The 17,491-nt window shown below is 52.4% G+C and overlaps 3 protein-coding genes and 2 non-coding genes across 5 annotated transcripts; 2 read left to right on the top strand and 3 right to left on the bottom strand.

The window, feature by feature from the left end:
• Positions 1–13: 13 nt before the first annotated feature.
• NCU00920 (isoleucyl-tRNA synthetase) lies at positions 14–3,399 on the bottom strand. The gene is made up of 3 exons (XM_959653.3): positions 3,249–3,399; positions 2,987–3,189; positions 14–2,913 (listed from the first exon to the last, which is right to left on the bottom strand). Exons 1-3 carry the CDS (start codon positions 3,296–3,298, stop codon positions 278–280), a joined length of 2,889 nt encoding a protein of 962 aa, XP_964746.2. The 5' UTR covers positions 3,299–3,399; the 3' UTR covers positions 14–277.
• Positions 3,400–3,546: 147 nt separating this feature from the next.
• Positions 3,547–6,560, top strand: NCU00921 (hypothetical protein). Its single transcript, XM_959654.2, has 2 exons — positions 3,547–3,880; positions 3,986–6,560. The coding sequence occupies exons 1-2, from the start codon at positions 3,643–3,645 to the stop codon at positions 4,705–4,707; spliced, it is 960 nt and encodes a 319-aa protein (XP_964747.1). The 5' UTR covers positions 3,547–3,642; the 3' UTR covers positions 4,708–6,560.
• A 340-nt stretch (positions 6,561–6,900) lies between these two features.
• Positions 6,901–6,999, top strand: NCU15045. Its single transcript has one exon. It is a non-coding gene; the product is annotated as a tRNA-Ser (tRNA).
• A 2,828-nt stretch (positions 7,000–9,827) lies between these two features.
• On the bottom strand, positions 9,828–11,019 carry NCU14031. Its single transcript, XR_897780.1, has one exon. It is a non-coding gene; the product is annotated as a ncrg81 (non-coding RNA).
• A 5,207-nt stretch (positions 11,020–16,226) lies between these two features.
• Positions 16,227–17,330, bottom strand: NCU00922 (hypothetical protein; the record flags this gene model as incomplete). The annotated part of the gene is made up of 3 exons (XM_959655.1): positions 16,227–16,473; positions 16,709–16,790; positions 17,306–17,330. The coding sequence occupies 3 exons, from the start codon at positions 17,328–17,330 to the stop codon at positions 16,227–16,229; spliced, it is 354 nt and encodes a 117-aa protein (XP_964748.1).
• Between the last annotated feature and the right edge of the window lie 161 nt (positions 17,331–17,491).

Genomic DNA, 17,491 nt, shown 5'->3' with positions numbered 1-17,491 from the left:
AGCGGGCGCCAGTGCTTATCTTAGCGGCCTGGGTGGGGCTCCGCACCGCTGTACCCCAACTTTGGGCCGTCGAGGTTCCTTTTCACTGTGCGTTTACAACGCAGCTTGGGATGCAAAGGGAATGCTCCCCTAGGCTGAACAATGTGAACAGGATTGCCCGCGTTGGAGATGTGAAGAACAGGATATGTCATGAAGGGGGGAGGGGTATCCATTTTGTGTACGGGCTCGTCTACTCTAGTCTATCTTATCTGTCCTTGGTCGAACCTTTTAGTTTCTTTCATTGTACACCCTCGCCAACAACATCCTCGCACCGGACGCACAAGGAGTCCTCAGCAGGAGCAACGAATCGCCAGCACCTGGGGCATTTATGGTCTTTGGGAGGCAGAACCCACGCCTGGCAACCATGACCACCCATCTCGAAGTCTTGGACGTACTTCCAGGCAGGCTCCCCCTCTATGGCACCGCCGAGGTCTACAGAGGATACAACAAACATGGTATCTAGCTCGTCCTTGTACTTTTGCAGGACGGAAAGTGCCTTGCTGTCCTTGGGAGCCTTGATAACAACAGAGCAACCAAGGGACGAGCCAAGAACCTTGCCCCTGCGTGCCAGCTCGGACGCGGCTTTGATGGCGGCGTGAGTTTCCATTAGGACCGGGATGTCCTTACGAAGCACGCCTTCATCGTAGCTCAGACGGCTGGAATCAATCAAGGGCGAGTTATAGAGCTGATGAAGAGGATGAAGAATGGATGGGTCTTCCTTCATCCAAGCAGGTCGATGCTCCCAAGCCTCCTCGACCAGGACAGGTGTGATAGGGGCCAGCATTCTGAGGAAGCCCATAAAGATAGGCTCTAGGACACCACCGCCATCGGCGCAGTACAGCCTGTCCTTCAGGGCTTCGAGGTAAAAGGCAGACAGATCGTTGGCGATCCATCTGTTGAGACTGCTGAAAGCCTTGTTGAACTCGTAGTTTTGATAGTGTCTCTCAATTTCCACCATAGCATCCTTCAGCTGGACAAGAGCAATGTGGTCCAAGGCAGTCAGTGGAGCTGCTCTGGCTGACTGTTCCATCGAGCCCGTCAGCATCTTGATGATGGTGCGATACTTGGTTAGGGACTGATGGATAGTCTTCAGCACAGGCTCGCCGAGGACAATGTCACTGGTGTAATCACTGCTCGCTACCCACAAGCGCAAGGCGTCGGGGCCAAGGGCATCCTTCGGGGGAGGCGCATTCGGATCCCTGTCCTTGTTCCTGACCTTCAGCGGAGGAAGCAAAGAACCATCCATGACCTGGTCCGCCGAAATGATGTTGCCTAGTGACTTGGACATCTTCTTGCCGGCTTTATCTAGCGTGAAGCCATGAGTGATGAGTGTCTTGAATGGTGACAGGCCAACAGCATTGGTCGTACCATTAGCTGTCGGGCTTTGAACCGCCATAGCTGCTACTCGAGTGAGCAAACTCGACTGAAACCAACCGCGATGTTGATCAGAGCCTTCGAGATAGACATCCGCTTGCCTATCCGTCTGGGTCCAGCTGCTACCACTGTCAAACCAGACGTCCATGGTATCTCTACCACGGGTGAAGGGGCCCTTGCCCCGAAGAGATGCGGGAATCCAGACAGGGTCATGAGGGTCATCAGACCACCAAGCATCGGTACCTCTCTCCTGAATGACGGAGATAATGTGCTCGATGGTCTTTTCAGTCATTACTGCATCGCCATTGGCATCGTATAATGCAGGGATAGGTACACCCCATGCACGCTGTCGTGAGATGCACCACTCGCTCCGTCCCTTGACGAAGGCTTCGAGTCTGCTTCTCCCGCTTTCGGGAACGAATTTGACCTCCTCCAAAGCCTTCAGTGCCAACTCTTTGATGTTGTCCACATCAGCAAACCACTGCGCCGTGGCCCTGATGATGATGGGCTTCTTGGTCCGCCAGTCGTAAGGGTACTTGTGCTTGTACTTGTGCACGTTCAGAACATTGTCCTTGAAAAGCTCGAGCACGGCAGCAGAACCGCCCTCAAGCACAGGAATGCCCTTGAGCCGGCTTGGGTCATCGGGATAGGCTTCCTCGGTGAAGATACCATCGTTGTCAACAGGTGCGGAAACAGGAATTCCCAAGTCTTTGCAGAGCAGGTAGTCATCGAAACCGTGGCCTGGGGCGCAGTGAACGAGACCGCTTCCCGAATCTGGCGTGACGAAGGGGCCGTGGATGAATGGCTGAGGAGCAGCAGATTTACCCTGGAGAGGATTGACGTACTGCAGCTGGGTGAGCTGGCTACCAGGCACAGTGGCTAAAATCTCGGGAGTCCCCTCCTCTCCCATCAAGACCTTGGCGACGCGCTCGAGACCGCCCTCAGCAACAAGATAGGCGTCATCACCCACGCGCACCGCATGGTAGAGCAGATCATCGTGTACGGCAATGGCTCTGTTGGCGGGGAGGGTCCAGGGAGTGGTCGTCCAGATAACGGCATAAAGATTGCCGGTAAAGCCCTCCAGGCCAGGGATGCGAGCGGAATCCTTGGTGATGGGAAATCTGACGTATGCAGATTTGGAGATATGCGCCTCGTTGTACTCCAACTCGGCTTCCGCCAGGGCAGTTCCGGAGGACGGTGACCAGTACACAGGCTTGAACTTGCGGTAGATCAGGCCGCGACTGACCATTTTCTGGAAGAGACGCAGCTGGTTGATCTCGAAGGCCATGTCCATGGTTGTCCAGCGGTTCTCCCAGTCACTCATGACGGCATATGTCCGGAAGCTATCCATCTGCTCCAACACCGTCTTGGCAGCCAGACTGCGCGCTGCCTGGCGGATGGCATGGGGTGTCATGGTCCTGCCTTCTTCGGTGCTGACGGCCTTGAGCTCGATCGGAAGTCCATGACAGTCCCATCCTGGAATGTAGGTGACACGCTGGCCTGACGCAACACAGCTGATCAGTCAAAGGTTCGGAGCGCTCGGAGAATCAGCCGCCTGGCATCGTTCGCGCACCTTGCTGGACCTTAGTACGGATGATGATGTCCTTGAGGATCTTGTTCAGGGCATGGCCGGCGTGAAGGCTGCCGTTGGCGTAGGGAGGGCCATCGTGGAGGAGGAAGGTATCGTCAGCAGGGCGGTTGGCGGCCTGCCACTTGTACAAGTCATCGGCGCATTTCTTGATGTATTCTTTGTGTTGGGTGGGGAGAGGGCGCGGCCTGTCTCGTCTGATGTCAGTATCCGCACAGATGTCTGGAGAGACGGTTCGTGTTCTTACGGAAGAGTGGACTTTGGCAGTCTCAGCGTGGAAGACCAGTTCTTCGACATGTTTGACGCCTCATGTTGGGGTTGGATACAGTAAGGTACCCAACCAAAGACCTCAAGATGCTGTGAATTTTCGCGACGCGATATCGCACAGAGGGGCAGCGCAGCCCCCGTCAGGCTGCATAGCTCCTCGCTAGCTCCCGCTCTCCCCTGTAAACGTCGGCGCTGCAAGGCTGCCCGGTCCGCTGAGCTAAGGACGGGCGCACGACATGCCCTGGCAACCGCTAACCCCACTGCTTCCTTTGTCAACAAAGAATACCTACATCATCGTCATCAACATCCGTCTCATCCCCGCCACTTAACAAAACAGAGTTGTATGACCCACGTGCACTGGATATTATTTATCCATGGCGCCGATAAGACGTTACCTTCGGATCACAAAGTATTCGGTGCTCGAATGTCGTATCTACCTCGATAACCCGGCCCTGGCACACTCATGGCTTCTAAACCCCAGGAATCCTATGCTTGCCAAGGTCATCGAGGCCGTACGTCCACTGGTACTGCCAAAGCTGCGTGAGGAGAGGGAACGCGCGCAAAGCAAGAAGAGCAGCAAGAAGCGGAGTATCAAGGACGTGGTCATCAAGGGTATGTCTGGCTATTGTTCGGCCCAACACCATAACAACCTGCCTCCCTGATCCGTCGCGTTATGGCTGATGTGCACTACCTACCTGTAAACTGACATCTTCATAGATGACTTTGAAGTGTCCGTCTTTCTTGCGGAAACAGACACTCGACACTCCCTGTTGCACAAGCAAAAGCACTTTCGAGACAAGGTCCAGACCAAACTAAAATCCAACTCGTCCAAGCTCACGGGAGAATCACGTGAAGCACCTATCGACGTTGACGTAGAGGCCGCTCTACTTCGGGAGGCAGCCGACGACGATGATGTGCCCGTTCTACGAGAGGATGATAGCGAAGATCAGGAGGTCAATCTAAACGATATCCCTACCGTTGATGAAACGGACGTCATATCCGACTCCGCCAATAGGAGATCAAAACGACGACGTCAACAATCATCGGGACCAAAGAATGAGGGTGGCACCGATGACGAGGCCCAAGCGGTTGCCTCGGACCTATCTGACGATGATGGCCTGTTCATCGGTGACAGTGACGATGCTGGAAGCGAAGGGCCTCCGGAAAGGAAGCGTCGCAAATCCAAGCAGCCCGCTGCTCAGGAGGAAGAACGTGATGACAAAAAGAAGCTCGCTATGGACATATCATACGAGGGCTTTGCCATCTACGGCCGCGTACTCTGCCTTGTCGTGAAACGGCGGGACGTTGAGAAGACCGTTACTGGGCCCTCGAGTGGCAAGGCTCTGACGGCCCAGCCTGGCGGCCAGGCGATGATGGAAAACTGGATCACGTCTACACAACTTCCCGAGGCTGCCGTAGGAGAGGACGACGCAGTTTGAGACGGCTGCCAAGCTGGCAGTTCGGCTGAAGTTGGTCCACCAAGACAGTCCTTCATGGCTATCACGATGCCACTTTACAAGGGATGGGAAAAGCAGGAGGACCCAAGCAAGCTTCTCTTCCCTCCTCCGCCTTCCATCACACCGCCTGCTTTTGACGGTTCTTTCAGACTCCCTGGATTTCATCGGGACTCGGAGTGACCTCTCCGCCGCTCATCACCAGGCACCGTGGTCAGGTTAGACAGGCCAGCTGATCATTCTGTCTTCTGATGTCATCAACGGCTTATTGCCCCACGGACTTGAAACGAACAATTCAGCCTGGAATGCGATCTACGGATGTTGTGCACCTAGCGTTTTTCCAAATGCTTGGTATGCCTGGTGTACCTGTTGTACCTGTCGTATCCGGAACCCTCAGCAAGGCAAGGTTCTTCTTGGCCTTCAAAACATTCCCATTTCGCTCAACCGATTGGTAGATTTCGCTTCCCAGAGCACGAAAAGGGCATGGCGGATACCTTGGCAGAGATTGCCATGCTGCCAGGACGTGATGGGCAATCACACCACATAAGAATCTGTGGTTGCAACTCCAAGGATGAATCATCCGTACGGAAATACCTTGGTCTGGGGTAGTTTTACCAACACGGTACGTACGTACCCTTACGTTACAGGCCTCATTCCAGATGATGCAATCGGCAGCCTTTTCAGTCCCTTTTTGGGGATCGACCACCAACCCAGGCACATGAAACACGCCTCCCCCTGACGAAATTAAACTCGTGTAATAAACACCGAACGACTCTTGATGCAGCCCACACCGGATCTGGGGCAAAAGGAGAATATCCAATTTCACGTTGAATTTCCATCAATAACAACACCGAAGTTTCAATTCATGGATGCCGATCGAGCCGCTGGCATAGGATTTACACACCATCCTGGGGGGGGCCATAATGCATCTTGGACAGTGGCCAACCTTGGCGCTCCACTGGTCCCTGATGTTCAAGTAAGATCTCGATAACCGTACATTGTTGTCGCATCTTGGTGGACTGCCCATCACTCGGTTTTTCGTCAGCATTTTATTGGGTGGTGACAATTTCGAAACCTGTATCATATTACTGGAAGATCGCAGAGGTACCAGTACGGTTGTCGGGGATCTATGGATGTATCTTCTTGACAGTGGAGGCAGGAGTACCACATTTCCACATTTGTTGTCTTGAAGTTGCTAGAAATCCCCAAAGGCTTAGGAACGGCGAATTTATGGTCTTGGCTTGGTCCGGTTCCGGTTTGAGGTTGTCGAAATGCTGGATCGCTGAGTCAGACATTCTTGGAGAGTCCCCCTGTGTTCTCTCCGACACTGTCCATGTTGCAATATCAGACAGTTTTTTATGACCCAAGGACGCGGACTCAGCGTCGTAATAGGTGTCGTCAGCTGAACAAACACGGAGTCTGAAGCTAGAAAGGTAGCCCGAAGATGGTGTGTTGATAATTTCCCTCCCTATGCACCACTGGCATATCTCTCACAGGGCAGCCATGGCATATCTTTCAAACCTTCCTTCAAGGTGTGCGTAGTCTGAACGAAAACACTATGGGGGATGATGAGTCCCGCGGGAGCTATCTGCTGGTATTTTTGGTAAGGGGGGCTGACCAAGGTAGCGACGGCAAGATATCAGTGTACGCTGTGAAACACCCCCACGCGGTACCGTAGGACTACGATGCTCATCATCTCCCCAGGTTTATCTATGTTCATGTTTATGCATAAGGGGGGAAAGAGGAAAATGCGGTTTAACCTGGCATCTAGAGGGGAGGAAATAAATACTACGCTATAGTAACCAGGCAGAGGATAAATGTAAGAAACTCTGACGGAAAAAAGGGATGATAAGTAATGCCGTTGGCTTGGGGTTAGTGATAGGATCATTCACACATACACTTGCAAGGCACAAAAACGACAGGTCACTTTTTGGTGCCAGCATACTTAGAATAGAATGCTCTTTGCCTGGACGAAGTAGTACGAACTAGCATTTGGTGACATGCCCAGATGAATAACTCGCATCCACAGCAGATAAAGTACTGGCTTTGGGAGGCAAATCAAGAATAAACTGTTTGTAGCTTTCGTAGAAGGAAGTTGTGTGTCGTGGATTCATAGGAGGGTAGCTCTAATGTTCCATATAGGCAAGATGCTTGAAGCCAAATAATAACAAAATCCAAGGCGCGATGACCGAGTGGCCTAAGGTGTTTGACTCGAACTACCCATTCGAGGCCTATCAAATCTCTTCGGAGGCGCAGGTTCAAATCCTGCTCGCGTCGTTCGAATTCCTTTTTTTGCATCTTTTTACGATGCCTTTTGGTGTTTTTTCACATCGTCCAAAGCGTTTCCAGATTTTTTGCTACCTTTTCGTTGTGGACACTTTCCACTTCTACGCTCGATGATGCTGTTTCTTGTATTCTTTTTGTATCGGTTCATGGGGTAATTTTTTCCCAAGGCTTTTTTCCAATCGTCTTGTTTCGTGTGATAGCAAGATGTGGAACTATGTGTGGTATGATGATTGCTGTGCAACGGTGATGGAATCACTCCAGTGGGTTGTCAGTTGGGTGAGCATGAAGTTTTCATTGTAAAACATCGCACGATGTAGTAAAGTCGCTCGTTCGTCTCGCCTACAAATCTCCTTAGCGTCATCACCAAGCCACTCACTATACACGCAGTTGTCGAAGTCGCTGAAAAACCGAGAGCAACACAAAGCCAGACGACGTCTGTGCAGTAATCGTGAAGTTGACTCTATCGCTGGCATCCGAGGCATGGTGCAAGTACAACGCTGTAGTTCGAGGCTAGGGTGACATGGCACGTAGAATGCTAGCTGGACTCACAAGGCCTGATATGGCCTCATGGTCTGGGCGTAATTAATATCAGGCACTGCACTTGTGCCAAGAAGATAGCCGGACTAAACCGACCAATATCATACATATGGCGCCATCTCAACAAGCACAACACAACACAACTGCCAAACAGACAGAGAGAGGGAGGAACGGTAGAGGGAGAATCCTTCAAGGCGGAAAGAGGACGAACTGGTTGTGATGCAGGTTCGTTTATCACCTAGTTCCGGTGTACACAGTTACTGTGAACCAAAACCGGTCATATGTGCATCATCGCCTGATATCTGATATCCGTTTTCCGTTTGCGCAAGTGGTTGCAGAAGAGGCGGCCACCCTCACCGCAACCATCACGAACGTCATGTAAAACAGGCTGAAATGGGGCAATGGCCAAGAGAACATTGTATGTTATGCTATGCTGTGTGTAGCAGTCAGTGGCTGGTGTACTGTGCAGTATGTATGCCTCAATTGAATGGGAGAGATATTGCCTACGTCCCAATGGAGGAATGATCGTTGACTTACTTGGTAAATGGCGTGTCGTACCCCGTTATTCCCCCATCAGGTACATTTGTGTGAGTGTTTGTTGCACAGGCGAGATCTGGTACGCGGCGGATGTTACCAAACAAACCTTGGACAACACCAACCCTTCTGGATTGCCGAAACAACCGATCGATACCCGGCTTGATGACAAAAACAAATCAAATCATCTACATTGCTCCAGGTTGCCAAGAACAGGCCAAGGCTAGGAGTAGAAACAAGCAGGGTCCAATATTACATACGTACCCTCATAATGTGTTGGGTTGGGAAAGAAACTGTTTTCTCTTCCATCTCTGTGAAATTGTGGTACTAGCAGCACCGTTGACGGGCACCTGGGGCAGCGAGAACCTCGGAGCTACCAGCGCAATGGAACCCACCGTATGTCCGTAGTGTCGCAGCATCAACACTTGAATCACGAGAACACAGCCCTTGGCAACGTTGACACAGGCACGAAATTTAGCAAAGTGGGAAGAGAGGGTTCATAGTCTGGCACTAGTGGCTCCCCAGCGCTAGCCTGTCTGTTTTTCTTTTTTTTTTTCTTTCTTTTTCATTTTAGCCTCATTGTCGTCGTTCTCGGGACTCGGTTCACTGCCCTCTCAAGAGGCATGGGTAAGTTCAGCCAGATAATTGTACGTAAGCTTGTTGAGATGAAGCGTGAAACTTTCGCCCCAGAAACGAAGTCGGAACCAACCGAGTCGCGGTAACATTGAATACGTGGAAACGTCTACCCACACTTTTCAAAAGTTTCAATGATCGACACTCATCGCCGTCAGCGGTAGCGTCCTGTAGCGCCATAAGCTTGACCAAAGTAGGTAGTCTCGCCGTAGTGGTGTCCACATGGAGCCATGGTAAGACACCCCCAGATATGTATCAGCAAATTTTAATTTGGCGTATGCGGGGCGAAGGGACGGCAAGCCAGGCAGACGTCCAAACAAAATTTGGTGACAACGTTGGACATGGTGGTCGTTATTGTTGGAGAAAGTACACTAAGACAAACCACATCATAACGATGAACCCCGGAGATGATGACGGGAATATCTTGGTTCCAACATCGGACTCGGCTCTTGGCTGCGGCTCATGAGATAATGTGAGGAAATCGACCACGGCACCTCAACCACAAGATGTTTCGAGGCGGTAGCAGAACAAACAGCTTATTGAATGGCCCTTCATCACCATCATGAGAACATGTATCGACACAGCAGCACTTGGTGCCGGCGCTGATCATTAGGAACCACACTCGTCATGATGATGTTGCGCATCAATTTTGATCCCCTCCCCCAACGTGAAAGACGAGATCGGAGAAGAGGGACACCGACAAAGTTCGGACCAAGCTACACCAACCACAGATCGTTAGCGGCTCGTAGTCTTGTCCAGTCCAGGGGTGTTCATTCAGGTCCACGTTGTTCGTTCGCTCGATGCGGACGAGCAGCTCTTCCCACGTGGCAAGACAGGGGTCTAGATCGCTCCTCTGTCAGGTACGGCGTATGGCGCAAAATAGTGCATACACTACCCCTGAGCAGCTGTAAGTTTGCTGGAACGGGATGCCAACCACCCAGTGTCGCCAACTCCGAGAGGAAATTGTCCGTTTCGCCGTGGTGAATTGAACAGTGTCAGCTCCAGAGAAGATTCCTCACAGGCTGTTCACCGAACATGATAAGCCCTGCCGTATCATGTTGATGCGTTTCAAACCGAACGAAACACTTCGTTTCAGGATCAGTGTCCCTCGAGTTGGTATTAGTGTAAATTACAGTAATGGTCTTACGAGCGACTAGTCTAGTCTCGCTACCATCAGTCTTTTTCCATTTTCAACCAGCCTTTTCCTCTCTCGTCGCCCGTTTCCCCAATCTCCGATGGAAAATCCGATGGAGGTTCGCGAGTTCGTCTGACTTTGGACTGGCCGATACAGACCGTGGGGCGCATCAATCGTGAAATTCTCGCTTGGCGTTGCTTTGGTTGAGAGATACAGGCGAGAAATTGGATATCTCGGCCGCCCTAGCTGATCAGGCTAGCTGGAAAACCCCGAGAATGACCTAGAGATGGTGAGCTTTGGAAAATGGAGTGAGACCATGATCTTCCTCGGCTCGTTAACCCCCTTGCTCTGTCCTTTGATTGGTGATAATCCGAGCCCTCATCCCTGACGGCCCAGCCATGAAGCTATATCAAAGGGTCGATGTGTTTGGCGTGCCTAGTGCTGTACCTGGTCGCTTCGCTCGAAACACTCCGTAGCAGCTGACCGGGCTGGGCGAACGTCGCGCGCACCCAAAAGCACTCCGCATGACAACAGGGTGAGCAGAAGAAACGTTTGAGACCGCAATTACCCAATCAGAAAGAAGCAGTACCTATCATCAATATGTACGATTGAGATGAACATTCAGTTCTTCCTGACTTGGAGAGATTCGGGGTCGGCGTCTAACCCAAAGCAAGCACGCCTCCACGTGGCCCCAGGTGCGCGCCCATATCGGTAATCCGCTGCTAACCGACACCTTACCATAAGAAGACAACTCTATCACGTCATTGAAGCACATATCGTGCGGGGTCTCGTGATGAACTGGAGGGTGGCCTTGGGCCTTCGGGCTGAGTCGTTTCCCTAGAGGTTCTTAGTGCGCGGATACTTGCGTGCCGACAAGAAATAACCCATCCTAGGCCACCGCGTGATAGTGGTGAACCCCAGCCTTGAGGGTAATGCGGCTCTGGTAACACAAGACGGCGCAGATTAGGCATCCGGTAGCCGTAAGGGAGACGAGACAGATGGAGGGGAAGGGCAGAGGGATGGGTAGGACAAAGGTACGGATGCTACCTCTACCCAGATAATTCCAAGGGAGCAGTGCCATATTTTACCGCTACTACGCTACTGACCCGAACTAAAGTCGCGATGCTGTGCCCGTTGGTCTTGCACAGAGATGACGGCACAGATTGAAAGTTTTGATACCGCGGGCCACATACCACTGGTGCGTGCCTGCTGGCTGTATACATAGTGCGGATCCTGGAGCTGCGCAGCTGGCGCCCTCGTTTTTTTTTTTTTTTCTTTTCTTTTTTTTTTTTTTTTTTCTTTCGGTGGATATGCTTAGCCAAGCCCACGGACAAGCGCGCCTTGCTGGAAACAGGGCACATTCTGATAGCTTCTCTTCATCACAGCCTTTGCTATTCCGAAAGAGCCGTAGGACTGTCGTGGATGTGTCAACCCCCCCGCCCGATATCCCACGGTTGAGGCCGGTGTGCCGGTGGTTCCGTGGGCCAAGTGTTACCACTGCGGTGGTAAGAAGGCGGTGGAGGACTGCTTACGCCGTGCGACTCTCGCCGGCCAAATGATGTGATGGGAATCTTTCTCCATGCGCATGTGGCTGCTGTCTTCGACTGCGGCAGTCATTTATGTCCGAGACGTGTCACATTCCTTCGTCGCAACAACCCGACCAGAGTGGGTGCCTTGTTATCGGTCAGCATATAGCCCCGTTGCCTGATACTCTCCGCTATCGCATCATGTCTAAGCCGCCTCGCGCCTCGCTGTTGGACGCAGCGTGTTCATCCCTAGCCTATGGCGATCACGATGGAATTGTCGGAGGTCGTTCCCTGCTGCCATGTGAAAATTTGTCTAGATGCATGACAGTTTCCATGGTTCAGGGCCTCGGAGCGGGCCACCGACGACATTGCGCCGGCGGTGTGGTGGTCAAGGTGAACGGGGGAAAAAAATGAGTATCGGTGAACCTGGCAGAGTGAAGACAGCTTGATCAAACGCTCCAAGAGATGGGATCCTGGCGACACGTTGCCGTTTCTTTTGCTCCGCAGCTTCCAGAAGGTTGGAAAATTTTTGACAGCCAATCCCCAGAGCCCCAACCCAGCCGAGGTGAAAAGTAGTTGGTTCCGGTGCTCTGTAATCGGTGCCTGTATCTGGCCGTATACGACCGAGACAGGGAAGGAGGTTGTGAAAAGCTGGGCGAGTTGAGTCAGATGACTACACTGTTATATATTCTTGCCGGGATAAACATGTAAGCCACATGAAAACCAACTCTCACAACATCATGGACAGGGGTACGACAACTCTTGAGAAGGCGGCCGAAGTACTGTACAAGTGATACTTTGCCAAACTCAATGGTAACCTGTCCGTCTTTTGACGAACCATGTTTATTGCCAGCCATCTGGTTTCTCCCACGAAATTCTTGGCAACATCACCGAGCGAGGGGTAAGCTGGCAGTGCTAGATATCGGGTGCCGACGATACGAAGCGGAGGTCGATTTGCTGTGCTGACCCCGCACTAGAGATGATGATCTGGCATGTGAAGAAGCGGTTGGGACTGTTGGGTGTTCATACGTCAGCATGGGTTGAACACGATTCACGGGAAGCGTAGCGGCGAGATGTCGTGATGTTGTGATGTTGATGTTTTTGTTGTTGTTGCCCGTTTTGGAGCAACGCAAAGCCCTGAGCGGCAAATCCGTACGCTACCTACGCTAGAGGGCTGGAGAACCCAGCGACTCGTGGGGCTTGAAGCTTTGTGCGGAGGGCAGGATCCACAAAAGAGGTCCCAGCCTGCCGGGTCAGCCGTCGCAGGACGACAACGACAACGACAACGAGCAACGGCATTAGAAACCTTTGTCAGCAGCAATTACCACCACCCAATGATGCTTGTCATCATTCGCAATCCCACATGCAGAGACCCTGGACACAAGATCCCCAACAACGCTGACTCTCACGCTCGCCGTGATCGATAAACCTCAGCCCGGGTAGGGCTCCAGGGATAGCGAAGATACGAGGGTGACGCCCCGTGCTTTTGGTAATTTACCCCCTCCTCTCCCTTGCACAATATTCTATTCTTGGTCACCATCAGGGTTCAGGTTCGGTATCGACCGTTCACCTTCATCTGAGGAACCGCATTTCGAAGCACTACATACCTCTACTCCGCGAAGCAGGCCGCAAAGGGAAGTATTGCCCGCAAAGGGCGCAACCCACTGGAGAGGGAAAGGGTCGGAAAGGGACTCAGAGTCAGCGGTCAGCAAATCCACCTCAACACACGGCTGGAGAGGGCTGGGTACGGTACTCAATCGGTGTCCGAATAGGACTGGGAGGCTTGAGTTACATTCCCTGGCCTTCGCAGGTGTTTCGCTCCCCTTCGTTCCCGTTCTATTTCTGCCGTACACTTACACATCGCTTATCCTTTTGACCCATCCCAGCCAGGAATCCGTTGTTGCGAGCCTCGCGACGGTATCCCGTTCAGCACCTCCGGCGGCTTTGCCTGGCTTCAATGCGCTTCCTCCTACACTCCCGAGCGTCCTATGTGTATGTGATAATGGTACCGAAAGGCGCGGTCACGGTCAAGAGGATTTGATAGGCGCCAGCGACTCGAGTCCCCTCTCCAGCCGTCCGCGTAGAGCATAGTATACTACAGTATGATCATGATGTCCCAAGTTGTCAATGCTATGGCCAAATAAGCGCTCGCTAAAGTCGGTTACGCCATAAAGCCTAAATATTAATGCTGATCAGGTACGAATGATCTGAAACAGGCCCACACTGAACACACTCGATAGGACATGCAAGTTCGATCAGCCAGCGCACGCCCTTTGGGGGCAGAGTCTCAGCTAAAGCACAGTGAGCCTTATGCAGGATATTCGTGTTGACCATGTCTTGATATTTCGACTTGGGACGGACAAGTTGCCAAAATGGCGGGTTAGCGCTTAGATGAGTAAACTAGCGACACGTACCTTGATAGGATCTTCCTTATCCCTGCCTGCTTGCCTTACATCTTCTGACTTCCCCGGCTTTCTTTACACCACTGATCGCGACATATCATTGCAGTTGAAGCCCTGTATTAGGTCATTATGGGTGATTTGCGATAGATAGGCTTAATAGCCAGTGGGGTTTCCCAACCACCAGATGGTATAATCGAAGAGGCTGTTCAGCCCGAGCTGACCCAACTCGACCAGCTCTTTCTTATCAACCTACCAGACTTCGGCTGACACAGGCTCACCCCCCAAGGTGGTGGGATGTCTCCTTTGGGCGCAGACACTGTATAAGTTGTGATGCGGGGAAGTGGCCTTCGCCCAACCAAAGTGCGTGGCGTTCTCCAAGGACGCCAATCCAGTCGAAGGTCGCACCGTCAGCCCAGTCCTGGCCCAGTTCCTGACCGAGACGGTTCCTGACAAGAGGAATCTTCTGAGGCATTCCCGTCATGCAATCGTCTGTCGAATGGGGCTACCTGCGATGGCTTTCTCTTGCTCTTGGGAACGAGCCAAGGAAGGCGATGCTCCCGTTCCGCTCCTCCATCCCATTCCAATTCCGTCCAACACTCCGCGCACGCAGCGAAAAACGAATAGCTGAGGACTGCAGTGCATTTCATTGCCGGGCCGCTCTGTCGGCTTCGCCGCCGGGCAAACGAACAACACAAGGACGGACGATTTTCTTTTTCGGCGGCGCGGTCTGGATCTCAGACGTCCACTTTAGTGCGTAAAGACTATCAGCCTCAATCAACATCGTGGGGCTCCGATCCGGCGTCGGTCTCACCCCTAAAAGCAATTCCCAAGTGCGGAGGGGGAGGAAGCTGTCTCAAGGTTACGGTTTAATGACGTCAATGAGAAGGCAATGTGATCGAATCTCCTACACTGATGTACACACTTGCATCGCGCTGACCATGGCATGTCCTCGTCCCTCCCAGCTCATCGCCGACACAACTTCCAGTCTCGGTAGTTTTGTGAGCTATCAACTAGCCTACAGGGACAATGTACCGCGTGGGCATTCAGGTCAGCCACTTGCAACGGTGGCGTGTGGTTGGTTGTAACACAGGCATTGCGAGCAATATGTAAACGAGGCCACAACAAGGCGACCGCCATCATTGTTGATATTATCATGGCGTGAAGACAGCATAAGATAATTTACGAGTGTTTGAAAAGGTAACCAAAAGGGGGGCCAGCTGACGATCGGATATGCAGAACTGACTGCTAACAGAAGCGGTGCATGCTTTTGAGAGACACTCGGAGGGTGTACGTTTTCGAGAAAGCACTGTGACATGCAGCATTACAGATACGCTTGAACCGACCTCTTTGAAAACCCAGACCCCAAGGTACGTATTCTTTGTGATCGCTATTCGCTAGAACCGATAATTTCTACCGCACACTGCGAGAATCCGAGAACGAAGGCCCCGAGTTTATACGGTATTACGTGTTGATCGGTGCTGTCTCAAGTCGAGCACACGGCTCCTGCAGCTCTTTGAAACATTTCTTACATGTCTTAAGTTGAACACTGACCGACGGTCAGCCGGGAACCGGCTTTTGGCTCGTTCGACCGCAGGACAGTTGTGCGATCACAGTCGCGTCCGAAGGGTAAACCGTATCCCGTTGTTGAGCATGAGTTCGGCCGTTCGTTTGACAGATTCGCCGCTTTCTCGTGCCCGAGACTGAAACGTTTGTGGTCGGGCGGCCCGAAGATGGACGGTGGACAGTGCCCGGAGTTGTGGTATGTAATTGTCCCAGGAGGGTGCTCCATGGAGTCTCAAGAATTTTTAGGGCCTGTTTTGGCGGGTTTCGTGGAAATGAGAAAGTGGCAAAAATTCCTCAGCATTCTGAGCATAGTGTAATACTGTAAGGGAAGGGGAAAAAAACCAACGGCATCGGCGACAGCGGCAAGGCAAATCAACCTGTTCCTGGTTCCTGGGGAGACCCCGAAAACAGAAACAACGCTGGTCTGGCGTGCCTGGGACTGCTGGGGGCAGGCTAGCAGCAAAAAGCCAAGAGGAATTTTCCCCTATGCAGCTTTGCAGGAACTTTTGTGCCAAATTTGCTCTACCTCTATACAGTACTGAGTCTAATGAAGCACCTGAGATTGCCAGTGGATACGCTCGAAAAAAAAAAGGCAAGCAAAATTTGCATACTCCAAGTGGAAGACACGATAGGAATCGCCAACGCCAACGCCAACAACTTTCAGCTGCGATGTGCGCACCAATGTACGCTGCCCTTTTTGGACGTCCTTGAGTGTCAAAATGCCTGACCTGAATGCGGGTAATGCGCGAATGAATGGTGGCAGCCCAGATCATCGATCACTTCCCGTTTTCTCACAGAAATGTAGAAAGCAGGATGAAATCACGTCCCATCCAGTACACCTGAGTAAACATGATGTCGATAACTGTTGTCAGTGGACGCAAGATTGTTTCAGAAGTTATCCCGCATGCCGAGTGTGGATGTGAGTGAGGTCTTGGCTAGGCCCGCTCTCAATGGCCGGCCGACCACGACGGCAACCGCATCTTCGTTCTCCAGCGCAATAGCCGGCGGGCTGGCCTTGGCGGGCGAGCACTGGCAGAGTTCGGACGGACAGCGCGGGTCGCCGGAGGCCCGGCGGTCGCATGGCCACCTCATGTTTTGCCATATGGCACCGGCACGCGAAAGAAGCCCAACACATCTTGTCACAGACAAGCAAACCCCAGGTGCGATGAGGACAACAATCACGACGTCTGATTGCAAAGGAGTTGCCGTCGTCATGGATGCCATGGGAAAGCAGGCCGACCGCTATTTCCAGAACACCAAGGACGTTCTTCTCTTGCAAACCGATTCCAGGACTTTGCCTGTTCTCCCATTATTCCCAATCCCACTCATTAGCCCATTATTACAGCGCGGGCCCCCGTACGATCCCGTACCGATCGTATTTTTGGCGTCCTGCGGGACCGGCGACAACAACAGCCAAAAATGGGTGAACATGGAAATGAAAGGCTGTTTGGCCTGCTCCAGTCATCAGGTACTTGCGGCAGGTACTATACAAAGGGCACTTTCTCTCTTTCCCCAATCGCCTTTCTTGCAAGACAGGGGGGAAAGCGGTGTCATGCAGCAGGGCACCCCGGTCGGCCTGCTGTGTTTCATTTTTCTCGCAGCGCGAACTCACTCAAAGGTCATTCATTACCAGGATCGCTCTGGTAGCCTTCCAGGCACAATTCAGGAACCTTTCACTGCTTTGAGACGTTCAATTACGCCAAGCCATGGCTGCGTCACCGCAAGTTAGCGTCCTTCATGTCCTGGTACAAGGCTCGACACCCCTTGAGTGCGATGCGCAACTTTATTTTTGTAACGCGCGCAGCAATTCATCGCGCCAGCAGCGCTACATCGCTTGTACCTGAACCCCCGTTCAATGTACTACTCCACGGTCTCAGCTGCCAGGTCCCGCCCGTTCCTGATACCATGACGGTACGTACCAGGCATACAACCATGCGTACCATGCGTACCATGCGTACCATGCTTACCATGCGTACCATTGTCGCCGGGCATTTTCCATTCACGCTGGGCTTTTCTCGTTCGAGGGCTGCGATCCACAGACCCTGGCAGCAACTAACTGCCTGGCCGCAGCCCTGTCTGTGAATTCACAGAGCCTGCCACCCTGCCCATCTCCACGTTATCCGTAAAGGGCAATGTTGAGGTCGTTACTCGGC

Source organism: Neurospora crassa, linkage group I, assembly GCF_000182925.2.
Source record: "Neurospora crassa OR74A linkage group I, whole genome shotgun sequence".
NCBI classification, from domain to species: domain Eukaryota; kingdom Fungi; phylum Ascomycota; class Sordariomycetes; order Sordariales; family Sordariaceae; genus Neurospora; species Neurospora crassa.
The sequence above is the reverse complement of the archived record's forward strand: the minus strand, read 5'-3'. Positions and strand labels throughout refer to the sequence as shown.